Raw genomic sequence first — 13,685 nt, 5'->3', positions numbered from 1 at the left:
GTACCGGTGGAGCTTCAGGCAGCGCCACAGGAGGTGGATGAGGTCCCCTCCCTGTCGCCGGCAGCAGCAGCACACAGGGTCTGCCAGTCTGCCCATCTTATGTAGTTTCTCAGGGGTGTAGTGTACCCTTATTATGTACCGTTGGGAGACTATTTGGGCTACATTTAGAGAGCAGGTGGTTATTGACTGTAACGCTTCCTCCCATTGATCTCCCGTAATTTGGCCTACCCCGTAATTTGGCATAGGCCAGGCCAAATTTACTTTAAAACAGAACTCTAGAAGATACATTACATTCAAACACAATGACTTACCAAATAAATAAATATCAAAAGGTATATCAAATATCTTGTCGCAAGATCAGTGAACAAATACCACATCCCATATTCTAAATCACAAGGCCGCTAACCAGGGAATTTTTGGGGTATCAAAAAAATAAATAAAAAAAATCACATATACAGGCATACACAGAGGGTCTACAAAGTTCAAAGTCTTCTTACAAGTTCACTTCACTGGAGCCCCCCCCCCCCCCCCCTTAAAATGACCTGGTTATTGGATTTGTAATTTATTTTTAGGGGGGGAAAAATTCTTCAGTTCCAAATTCATTACACAATTTTTCGCCTGGCGCCTTCGTTTAAAAGATAGCAGGTAGGGAAGGAACATCAGCACCACCAACAAAGCTAATTTTGTGCAGTTCATCAGGAATTTGCCTTGAATTCATACAGTGTATAGCCAGCTCAAAACATTTTACTTATACACACACACTGCATTGTTCATCATTCTAAAAAAGAATCCACATTACATGTGCCTACTATTTTGCTCACTCACCTTCATGGTTTTATCAGTGGAAGTTGTGTAGAGCGTACCTGCGGAGTGACAGATACCCGTGATCTGTGAGGTGTGACCCACATCAAAACACTATTGAGAGAGAGAGAGGGAGAGAGGGGTGGAAGGGGGGAGATAGAGAGGGAGAGGGGAGGGGAGGGGAGAGAGAGAGAGATAGAGAGAGGGGGGAGGGGAGAGAGAGGGGGGAGGGGAGAGAGCGAGAGGGGGGAGGGGAGAGAGCGAGAGGGGGAAGGGGAGAGGGAGAGGGAGGGGGAGAGAGCGAGAGGGGGAGAGAGGGGGAAGGGGAGAGGGAGAGAGGGGGAAAGGGGAGAGGGGGAAGGGGAGAGGGAGAGAGGGGGAAGGGGAGAGGGAGAGAGGGGGAAGGGGAGACGAGAGAGGGGGAGGGGACAGAGACAGGGGGAGGGGGGAGAGAGAGAGGGAGGGAGAGAGAGAGAGAGGGAGGGGGAAAGAGAGAGGGAGGGAGGGGGAGAGAGAGAGGGAGGGAGGGGGAGAGAGAGAGGGAGGGAGGGGGAAAGAGAGAGGGAGGGGGAGAGAGAGGGGGAGGGGGAGAGAGAGGGGGAGGGGGAGAGAGAGAGGGGGGGGAGAGATAGAGAGAGAGAAGGGGGGGAGAGATAGAGAGAGAGGGGGGGAGAGAGAGGGGGGAAGAGAGAGAGGGGGGAGAGAGAGGGGGGGAAGAGAGAGAGGGGGAGGGGGAGAGAGAGAGGGAGAGGGGGAGAGAGAGAGGGAGAGAGAGGGGGAGGGGGAGAGAGAGAGGGAGAGAGAGAGAGAGAGAGAGGGAGAGAGAGAGGGAGAGAGAGAGAGAGAGAGAGAGAGAGAGAGACACACACACACACAAGAGCAGGGATGTGACAGACAGAAGGACGAGAGAGGAAGAGTAAAGAGATAAAGGAGACAGATAAAGAAAAAAAGGGACGATGGAAGGAGATGGAAGAGTAGAGTAGAGTAAAGAGAAGCGGACAGAAGACGAGACAAAGAATAAAAGAGAGGACCAAAGGAGAGAGGAAGAGTAAAGAGAAGAGGGAGGAACAGTAACGAGAAGAATAGAAGAGGAGGGAGGAAGAGTAAAGAGAAGAGGAGGGGGGGAGTACAATGAGGAGGATGAATGGAGGAGGAAGAATGAAAGAGGAAGAGTAGAGTAAAGAGACGAAGGTGAAAGATAAAGGAAAAAAAAAAAGGGATGATGGAAGGGGATGGATGAAAAAGAATTAGTAAAAACAGGATATAGACAAAAAAAGGATAAAAATGAGTAAAATAGCAGCAATGGACAGGAATATAAATGTGACCATAAGAGAGGCAGAAAAACCACACACAAAAAAAAAAAAAAAAAAAGTTTAGTAGGAGAATACATATATAATTATTCATATCACCTGAATGATCAGCACTTTTACTACACAAGTATAGGTCAAGATTGTATCTAAAGCCTATTAAAGCCTATATTGCAGAACAAAAAAAACCTGAGAGGTGGCTGTACTATCTATGCAATGTTAGTACAGCGATCTCCCCCACTGAGCTAGTGTTTTCTGACAGGGGAACCATCCCCCCCTGCCAGCACTAGCAGCCATGGGCTGCAAGCGCTGATCAGCTGCTAGTTTTCGAGCATGCTCATTTGACAGAAGCCAGTCCTGAGATCGCCTTCTGTCGGACAAGCAGCTGTACACACAGGTTTCTACTTTAGCAGCTGATTGCAGCCAATATTCGGACTGTCTGTACGGGGCTTTAACCAGCCTCAGACGACCTCCAAGCTGGTAAGTTTTACCTAATTCCAGAATCACAGGTGAAGAACTAGCATGCTTCCAAAAGCTGTTGCTTTCTAACCAGTTTTGCTTCAAACTGAAAGTCCAGAAATCAGGATGTGTTGGAGAACAATACGAACCAAAACTTAGAAACAACGGCCTATTTTATTTTACTCATTCATAGGGTTACTACATATACTGTAGTAATTCATATGCAACCACACTCTAATGTCCTACCACATCCTCCATTAGGATACATACATTAAAGTTGGAGGCTGAATACATTGCTTGGTTACTGGAAAACCTGGAGAAAACCAATACAGAACATACAAACTCCAGGCAGGCTGTATCTCTGGTGTGGATGGACTTTCTACACAGTCAACTGACATAGATGAAGGTCTTGAAACCCAAGTCTCTTGTGGACTGCACCAGGACCTACCGATTCTGCAAAATTTTTCTGCCAACTGTTTAAGAGCGATTGTGTGTGCCATAGATGCTTTTATACCCGATCTATTTAGTGGCTTCTCCTGTGTCTCCTTGTTTGCCCAATCAGTCTTTGGCCAGTAAAGAATAGCTAAACCCAAAAGCAAAAATGATCATTAATCCTTAGAAGAGGTAACTGCATTAGTTTTAATTTTTCAAGCTAAGAAAATTTTCAGAGATAACATTTTCTGAGAAAAATAAATAAATTTTATATATATATATATATATATATACCGTATATACTCGAGTATAAGCCGAGATTTTCAGCCTCTTTTTTGAGGCTGAAAGTGCCCCCTCGGCTTATACTCGAGTCACCGCTGTCTGACTGCTCGATCAGCGTATCGAGCAGACAGACGGCGGACATTAAAATTCAAAAGCCGCGCCTCCTTCTCCGCCTCCGCCTGTGATAGGCGGAACACTGAATTTCCCAGCAGTCAGTGTTCCGCCTATCACGGACATCCGCTCATTCTCATACTACGGACGAGGATGAGAGGATGTCCGTGATAGGCGGAACACAGGCTGCTGGGAAATTGAGTGTTCCGCCTATCACAGGCGGAGGCGGAGGCGCGGTTTTTGAATTGTAGAATGGCCGCCGAGAAGAGCGGCGATCCTGGAGCGGCGATCCATCGGCACGACACGGGACGGAGGAGGCACGGGACGGAGGAGGCACGGGACGGAGGAGGCACGGGACGGAGGAGGCACGGGACGGAGGAGGCTCGGGACGGAGGAGGCTCGGGACGGAGGAGGCTCGGGACGACGGCGGCTCGGGACGGAGGCTCGGGACACAGGTAGGCTGGACACACACACAAGGCTGCACGGACACACACACAGGGATGGATGGATGGATGGACACACACACACACACACACACACACACACACACACACACACACACACACACACACACACATGGATGGATGGATGGATGGATACACACACACACACACACACACACACACACACACACACACACACACAGGGATGGATGGATGGATGGATACACACACAGGGATGGATGGACGGACACACACACAGGGATGGATGGATGGATGGATGGACACACACACAGGGATGGATGGACGGACACACACACAGGGATGGACGGACACACAGGGATGGACAGCCATGTCTCACCCTCGGCTTATACACGAGTCAATAAGTTTTCCAGTTTTTTGGGGGTAAATTGGGGGCCTCGGCTTATATTCGGGTCGGCCTATACTCGAGTATATACGGTATATATATATATATATATATATATATATATATATATATACACATATATATATATACACACACACACACACACACACACATACATATATATATATATACACACACACACACACACACACACACACACACACACACACACGGTATCTCAGTAAAGTGAGTACACCCCTCACATTTTTGTAAATATTTTATTATATCTTTTCATGTGACAACACTGAAGAAATGACACTTTGCTACAATGTAAAGTAGTGAGTGTACAGCTTGTATAACAGTGTAAATTTGCTGTCCCCTCAAAATAACTCAACACACAGCCATTAATGTCTAAATCGCTGGCAACAAAAGTGAGTACACCCCTACTCACTAATTTACATTGTAGCAAAGTGTCATTTCTTCAGTGTTGTCCCATGAAAAGATATATTTACAAAAATGTGAGGGGTGTACTCACTTTTGTGTGTGTATATATATATATATATATATATATATATATATATATTATACACATACACACACAAACACACAGTTGTGCTCGTAAGTTCACATGCCCTGGCCATTTTTCAGAGAATATGAATGGTGCTGCCCATCAATGCCACCCATCAATGCTACCTATCAGTGCCACCTATCAGTGCCCATAAGTGTGGCATATTAGTGCCTCCTTATCAGTACCCATAAGTGGCACCTCATCAGTGCCCACCAGTTCAGCCTTACCAGTGCCGCCTCATCAGCGTACATCAGTGAAGGAGAAGAATTACTTTATTGACAATTTTTTTTTGACAGAAACAAAGTAAAAAAAAAAAATTAAATAAAAAACCCAGCAGTGATTAAATACCACCAAAAGAAAGCTCTGTGTGAAGAAAATGATAAAAATTTAAATTACACTGTAGCGTGACCATGCAATTGTCATTTAAACGTATGACAGCGATGAAAGATGAAAAACGGCCTGGGCAGGAAGGGGGTGTAAGTACCCTGTAGGCAAGTGGTCAAAGGTAACCATCCTCACCTGTGATCTGTTTGCTTGTAATTAGTGTGTGTATAAAAGGCCAATGAGTTTCCAGACTCCTGACAGACCCTTGCATCTTTTATCCAGTGCTGTACTGACATTTTTGGAGTTACGGGGAAAACAAAAGAATTGTCAAAGGATCTGCAGGAAAAGGTAGTTGAACTGTATAAAACAGGAAAGGATATAAAAAGATATCCAAGACAGGCCTCAAACCTTCTGGCACAAAGTCATTTGGAGTGATGAGACCAAAATTGAGCTTTTTGGCCACAACCATAAACACTACATATGGAGAGGAGTCAACAAGGCCTATGATGAAAGGTACACCATTCCTACTGTGAAACACGGAGGTGGATCGCTGATGTATTGGGGATGTGTGAGCTACAAAGGCACAGAAAATTTGGTTAAAATTGTTGGCAAGATGAATGCAGTATGTTATCAAAAAATACTGGAGGAACATTTGCATTCATCAGCCAGGAAGCTGCGCATGGGAGGTACTTGGACATTCCAACATGACAATGATCTAAAACACAAGGCCAAGTTGACCTGTCATTGGCCACAGCAGAATAAAGTGAAGGTTCTGGATTGGTCATCTCAGTCTCCTGACCTCAATATCATTGAGCCACTCTGGGGAGATCTCAAAACGTGCCATTCATGCAAGACAGCCCAATAATTTACAGGAACTGGAGGCTTTTTGCCAGGAGGAATGGGCAGCTTTGCCATCTGAGAAGATAAAAAACCTCATCCACAAATAAAACAATAGACTTCAAGCTGTCGTTGATGTTAAAAGGGGCAATACACGGTATTAACCACTTCAGCCATGGAAGAATTTACCCCCTTCCTGACCAGAGCATTTTTTGCAATTCGGCACAGCGGTGCTTTAACTGGCAATTGCGCGGTCGTGCGACATTGCACCCAAACAAAATTGACGTTCTTTTTTTTCCCCACAAATAGAGCTTTCTTTTGGTGGTATTTGATCACCCCTGTGGGTTTTATTTTTTTGCGCTATAACCAAATAAAAGTGACAATTTTGAAAAAAACACATTCTTTTTTACTTTTTGCTCTAATAAATATCCCCCAAAAATATATAAAAAACATTTTTTTCCTCAGTTTAGGTCTATATGTATTCTTCTGCATATTTTTGGTAAAAAAAAATTTTTTAAATCACAATAAGCGCTTATTAATTGTTTGTGCAAAAGTTATAGCGTTTACAAAATAGGGGATAGTTTTATGCCATTTTTAACCACTTCCCGACCAGCGCACGACGATGTACGTCGACAGAATGGCACGGGCAGGCATATTGGCGTACAGGTACGTCCAGTATTCCAAGCCGCCCTGCCATCGGGAGCGCTCTGCCGGCGGTGCGCTCCCGCGCTGGTCAGGACCCCCGTGAGTCCGGTCGCGGGACCCGCGGACTCGATCGCCGCGGGCATCCCCGCGATCGTCTCACGGAGCGGCCGAATGGAGGAAATGCTGTGTAAACAACATTTCTCCATTCTGCCTAGCAACTAGTGATGCTGATCTCTGCTCCATGTGATTGGAGCAGAGATCAGTGTTCACTAAATGAAAACCCAACCCCCCCACAGTTAGTAACACACCCCTAGGAACACTTAACCCCTACACTGCCACCCACTGGTTAACCCCTTCACTGCCAGTGTCATTTACACAGGAATCACTGCATTTATATAGCAGTGATTACTGTATAAATGACAATGGTCCCAAAACATCAGACATTTCTGACACATTTTTGGGACCATTGTCATTTATACAGCAAGCAATGCTATACAAATGCACCGATTCCTGTGTAAATGACACTGGCAGTGGAGGGGTTAACCACTAGGTGGCAGTATAGGGGCTAAGTGTGTCCTAGGGGCATGTTTCTAACTGTGGGGGTGCATGGCTGTGTATAACATGTCACTGATCTCTGCTCCGATCACACGGACCACAGATCAGTAATACTCTCACTAGGCAGAACGGGGAGATGCCCGTTTACATTAGCATCTTCCCATTCTTCCTCCCCGTGAGGCTATCGCGGGTATCCCCGAGGCGTGACTCACGGAGCTTGCCACGGGTGCGCGCCGCCTCTTAAAGGGCAACGTACAGGTACGGGATTCTGCCTACGTATATTGGCGTGAGGCAGTCGGCCAGCGGTTAAGAACCGGTGTATGTAAACTTTTGATCAGGGTCATTTGGGTAGTTCCTGTTGTCATTGGGATTTAAAAAGAGTAAACACAGTTGATTGATAATAAATGGCTTCAGCCACACACTAACCAACCATGAGTGAAAGAAACGTTTTTGTGTTATCATTCATATTCTCTGAAAAATAGCCAAGAAATCATTCATTCTGCCAGGGTATATAAACTTATGAGCACCACTGTGTGTATATATATATATATATATATATATATATATATATATATATATATATATCGAACTTACCAGAAATGCGGTATGCTTGTCACTTCCTGAGTGAGTGGCACTGAAAGCATAAAATAATGTTATCTTCATTCTGTAAAACCCCCATGTAATGGATGTCCCTTATGTAATGGATATGAACAAAAAGGTAGGCATGACTGTATTCCAGCCTGTGTGACAATCATGGCTCCCTGAACAGATACAGCGGAGGAATAAGTGTAGGAAGTGTGAATGAAATGAATTTTTGCAGAATTACCTGGTTAAAAGAAAGAAAGAAAAAGACTGAAAATATAAAACAAATGCAGCCACCACACCCAAGGACTGGTAAGCTGCAATATAATACATTTTTGTTTTTGGGTTTGGATGTACTTTAAGTCTGCTGAGTTTGGATACAAAAAGAAAAAAAAAAGAAAACTGCCCCTGCACACACCACACTAGTTGCTTCAGTCAATATGAAAGCCAAAAATTCAATATTTAAAAAAAAAAAATGATATACATTCAAAAACTACAATAACCCCAGTTTACTGTAAAAATAGGATTTTTTGTACTCACCACAAAATCCTTTTCTCTGTAATTCACCGACTGACACAGCTTCTCTCTTTAGACCATTGGGCACAGGCATCACCCAATTCACTGACATCTACCTTGCAGAACTTTGTAAACGTGTGGACAGACGACCGGGTCGCCGCTTACACACTTGAGTGACAGACGCTTGATGTCGGAAGACCCAAGACGTTCCGACTGCCCTCGTGGAGTGGGCCATGACCGGAAAGGGGGGCACCTGCCCCTTCAAGGTGTAGGCTTGTACTACAATCTGTCTGATCCACCTGGAAATGGTGGCCGACGAGACCGTCATGCCTTTCTTTGGACCAGCCACCGAAACAAACAGCGAGTCTGACTTCCGGATGAGAACTGTGGCAGACAAATACACCTTCAGAGCCCGAACCACATCCAGAGCATGAAGGACCACCTTCTTAGGATGTGTCGGCTTAGGACACAGAGATGGTAGCACAATGTCTTCATTGATGTGAAACGCCGAGACTACCTTTGGCAGAAAAGACGCTTGGCGGACGCAACACCACCTTATCCTTGTGGATAACCAGATAGGGCGACTTGCAGGACAAGACCGCCAGTTCCGAAACCCTCCTGGCCAATGTGATGCCCGCTACAAAGACCACTTTCTGGGAAAGAGTCAACAAGGGAAACTCTGATATTTTCAAATGGCGGTTTCTGAAGCGCCGATAATACCAGATTCAGATCCCACGGGGGTAACGGTGGACGCACAGGAGGGACTACATGTCGCACCCCTTGAGCAAAAGTACCCACTATAGAGTGAGACGCCAGGGGTCGCTGAAAAAGGACAGCCAAAGCTGATATTTGGCCTTTAATGGTGCTCAACGCCAATTTCTGGTCCACCCCTTGCTGAAGAAACAGCAGGATCCTGGATATAGAAAAGGAGCACGGATGCCATACTTTCTCCTCACACATGGAGATGCAAGCCTTCCAGGTACGAAGCTATATCTTCCGAGAAGAAGATTTACGTGCTCTCAACATAGTTGGGATCACCGAGTCAGACAGCCCCCGGTTCCTCAACACCTGGCTCTCAATAGCCATGCCGTTAAAGCCAGCGATGGTAAATGGAGAATCAGACCTTGAGACAGAAGGTCCTCTCGCTACGGCAGTCACCAGGGAGCGTCTGCCACCAGGCGCACTAGGTCTGCGTACCAAGGATGCTGAAGCCAATCTGGGGCAACCAGTATTACTGGGATCCCCTCGGCTTCCACTCTGCGAAGCAGATGTGGTAACAGTTTCAGTGGAGGAGAGGCGTAGATCAGCTGGTACTAATCCCACGGAGCCACCAACACATCTGACACGTCTGCCCTCGGATCTCTTGTCCTGGACACGAATCTTTGCACCTTCCGATTGAGACGGAAGGCCAGAAGATCCACGTCTGGTGTGCCCCACCACAGGCACAGTAGCCTGAACACCTCCAGATGCAACGCCCATTCTCCTGGGTCCAGCCTCCGACGACTTAGATAGTCTGCCTGCCAGTTCCCCACACCCGGGATGTAAATGGCCGACAGGGCCGGTACATGTCGCTCTGCCCACTGAAGTATGTGAGTGACCTCCCGTGCCACGGCCAAGCTTCTTGTTCCTCCTTGGCGATTGATGTATGCCACAGCAGTGGCGTTGTCTGACTGGATCCTGATCGGACGCCCTTGCAGTCTCATTGATCATGTGGAGAGGCATAGCCTGATCGCTCTCAGTTTGAGCGGATTGATTGGCAACTTGGATTCCTCCGTTGACCAGAGGCCCTGAGTTAACTGAACTTCCATCACTCCCCCCCAGCCAAATAGGCTGGCGTCCGTTGCTATCACCGTCCATTTCAGAGGTAGGAACAACTTCCCGGACTGAAGCACCGGGGACCTCAGCCACCAGATCAGGGAACCCCTGACTAACTGGCTCACCTGGATTTGTCGATCCAGGGACAATGGAGATCTGTCCGACTTTGTCAAGATCTCCTTCTGCAGAACTCTGGTGTGGAACTGGGCATATGGTACTGCCTCGAAGGAGGCCACCATGAGTCCCAGGACTCGCATGCAGCAGCGCAGCGACTACCACTTGCAGTTCAACAGCAGTTTTACCGCAGCTCTGAGAGTCTGCAGCTTGTCTGAAGGGAGAAACACTCTCGCTTCCCTGGAGTTCAGCAGCAAGCCTAGGTACTCCAAACGCTGAGTCGGTACTATCACCGACTTTTTTCTTGCAGGGTCTGCATGGTGATCGTCACATCCTCTTCTAACTCTGAGATGGAAGAAGCTCTCAGGAGGAGATCATCTAGGTAACCCACGATCGTGATCCCGTGTTGCAGTAGCAACGCCAACACAGGAGCCAATACCTTGGTAAAGACTCGGGGGGCTGATACCAAACCAAACCAAAAGGGAGAGAGAAACTGGTAGTGGGCTTCCCCGACTGCAATCGCAGAAACTTTTGATGCCGGAGGCATATGGGTATGTGCAGGTACGCATCCTGGATGTCTAAGGATGCCAGGGAGTCCCCTTGATGGCGTGCATCGACTACTGAGCGAACTGATTCCATTCTGAATCTCTGCACTTTCACAAAGTGATTGAGGGCTTTTAGATCCAAGATTGGATGTACCCCTTTCCTTCTTGGGAACTACAAACAGGTTTGAGTAGAACCCCTGGAAACATTTCCGATTCTGGAACAGGTACAATCACCCCGCAATTCAGCAGGTCCCCTACTGCCCCCAAGTGGGCCTCCCAGCGAGCCAGGAGAACGGGTATGCTAGAGGGGAAGAATCTGTTTTCCTGCCAAGAGAGGAAATCTTGTAGCCGTAGGAAATCAGATCGCAGACCCATTGGTCGGACAGTCGAGAGGACCACCGGGCTGCAAACTCCCGAAGGCGACCCCCCACCTGAATCATGGGTTGGGGGCAAACCTTTTGTTTGCAGGCTTGTTAGGCTTGCGGTTCCAGGGACATTTTTGCCCTTTCGTGGTCGTCCTGTCGGACTGGGAACGTTTAGCCAAAGCTCCGGGCGGACGAAAAAGCCGTTTGTGAGCGGAAAAAGAGGGCCCTTGCCTACGGCGTGGCTCCTTAGCCTTCCTGGCCTGTGGGAGTAGTGTACTCTTACCACCTGTGGCATTCTTAATAATGTCATCCAAAGAGATGGCTGCCAAGGAAGGGAAGATCCGTCAGGGCTTTTTTGGGTACCTGGTCAGCATTTCAACCAAATCAGGTGCCTCAGCACCACTGCTGACACTGAAGCCCTGAATAACAGGGAGAGGGTATCCAGGGCCACGTCACAAACATACTTAAGGCCATGCAGTAGTTGGTCTGCTAGTTCCACACAGACAGGAGAAGCCTGCTGTTCTCCCAATTTGCGGTGCAACAGTTTTGCCTACTCAGTTAGTGTCTGCGACACAAGTACGGATGCCAGTACTGGTCGTATGGTTGACCCCACAACCGTAAACAAGGAACGAGCCACTACCTCGGCCTTCCTGTCCGTGGTATCCTTAAATGCAAGAGTCCCCTCTACCGGGATTGTGGTTACTTTGTTTTACCTGGATACTGGGGGGTCCATGATTGGAGGAGCCGACCACTTTGAGAAGGCTCTCCTCAAAGGCATGGGCGTCCGCAGCAGGGGGCAAGGGGGGTCAAGCGCCCCCCCCCTGGAATCCCCAAGGTGTTGCCGCCGCCGCCATGCTGCTTTTTTATTCTGAGTCCGCTGGCGGCTGCATCCTCCGCTCTCTCTTCTGGATCACAGCGCCGCCTCTGTATTCGGCGGCCGCTCTGTAACACAGTCCCGCCCCCCCAGACCAGCTCGTATGATAGTAGAGAGAATCACGTTCCGCCTATCACATGAGCCGGTCTGGAGGGGCGGGACTGTGTTACAGAGCGGCCGCCGAACACAGCCATCCAGCGCTGTGATCCAGTTTTCTCCTCCCCTGTTCTTGCTGCTCCCCAGCTCTCCCCATCCTTCTCTAGCCATCATCCCAGTGCTCTCCCCCCTGTTCCCCCTAGTGCTCTCCACTCCGCCCAGTGCTCCCCCCTGTTCTCCCCCCTGTTCTCCCCCCCCCACAGTGCTCTCCACTCCCTCAGTCCTCTCCCCTCCCCCCGTTCTCCCCAGTGCTCTCCCCCCTGTTCTCCCCCCCCCCCAGTGCTCTCCTCTCTCCTCCTGTTCTTTCCCCCCCAGTGCTCTCCCCTCAGTGCTCTCCACTCCCCCCAGTGCTCTCCCCCCTGTTCTCCCCCCCCCCCAGTGCTCTTCAGCTCTCCCCATCACTCTTCAACCCCCACCCCAGTGCTCTCCAGCCCCCATTCTCCCCACCCCTGTTCTTTCTGCCCCCTGGTGCTCTTCAGTCCCCCCAGTGCTCTCTACCCTCCATGCTCTCCACCCCTGTTCTTTTTGGCTCCCCCCCAGCACTCTCCACTCCCCACCCCTGTACTCTCCACTCCCCCTGCATTTTGCCCCCACCCATGTGCTCTCCACCCCCCATAGTGCTCTCCAGTCCCCCGTGCTTTCCACCCCTGTTCTTTCTGGCCCCCACTGGTGCTCTCAAGCTCCCCCCATTGCTCTCCACTCCCCCCTGCTCTTTGTACCCCCCCAGTACTCTCCAGCCCCTATGCTCTCCACCCCTGTTTTTCTGCCCCCCCAGTGCTCTTCACCACCCCACACTCTTAGCCCCCCCAGTGCTCTCCACCATCCCACACTCTTAGCGCCCCCAGTGCTCTCAGCCTACCGTGCTCTCTACCCCTGTTCTTGTTGGCCCCCCCAGTACTCTCAAGTTCCCCCCCAGCGCTCTCCGCTCCCCACCCCTGTGATCTCCACTCCCTATCGCTCTTTGCCCCCACCCATGCGTTCTCCAACCCCGCCAGTACTCTTTGCTCCCCCTTCTCTCCAACTCCCACTCAGTGCTCTCCACTTCCTCAGGACCAGAGGGCAGGCTGACTGGGGCCGGAAAATGAGGATGGCTGAAGGTGCAGGTGGCCAGGGACCACTCCATCTCACAGCAGACAGATCCTCTGGAAGGAGCACCGCCCCCATCCAAAACGAGAACAGACCCTGCCTGCTGCTGGCCGTCATGGATATCCTGCTGGCATGCAAGGTATTGTACTGAGCATCAACAACACACCTTCCCACAGACAGGGACTGCAGACTGGGATATGGGGCACAGGAGGGGCTGCAATGATGGGCACAGTGAGACTGCATTCACGGCACAGTAAAGCTGCATTTGATGGGCACAGTGACGCTGCATTTGATGGGCACAGTGAAGCTGCATTTGGTGGGCACTGTAAGGCTGCATTTGGTGGGCACAGTGAGGCTGAATTTGATGGGCACTGGTGAGGGTGCATTGAGCTCTTGCATCAAGTCTGCAGTCTCTGTCCACCTCCTGTAGCATGTCTGTAGTCTCTGAGGGAGTCTGGAGAGGAGTCAAGAGTGGGCGCACCGCCGGGATGGGGGTCATGGGAG

The 13,685-nt window shown here is 49.2% G+C and overlaps 1 protein-coding gene across 2 annotated transcripts in view; it reads right to left on the bottom strand.

The window, feature by feature from the left end:
- The window catches only part of FBXW9 (F-box and WD repeat domain containing 9), a 93,948-nt gene that overhangs the window by 17,898 nt on the left and 62,365 nt on the right, over positions 1-13,685 (bottom strand). For both annotated transcript variants that reach the window (XM_077470405.1, XM_077470404.1), the window contains exon 9: positions 826-915. In XM_077470405.1, coding sequence (XP_077326531.1) covers positions 826-915 — 90 coding nt within the window. The remainder of the gene's footprint in view (positions 1-825; positions 916-13,685) is intronic.

The sequence above is a fragment of the Lithobates pipiens genome, unplaced genomic scaffold (assembly GCF_037356315.1).
Source record: "Lithobates pipiens isolate NorthernLeopardFrog02 unplaced genomic scaffold, aLitPip1_a1.2 Scaffold_8, whole genome shotgun sequence".
Taxonomy (NCBI): domain Eukaryota; kingdom Metazoa; phylum Chordata; class Amphibia; order Anura; family Ranidae; genus Lithobates; species Lithobates pipiens.
This window is presented reverse-complemented; position numbering and strand designations above follow the sequence as displayed.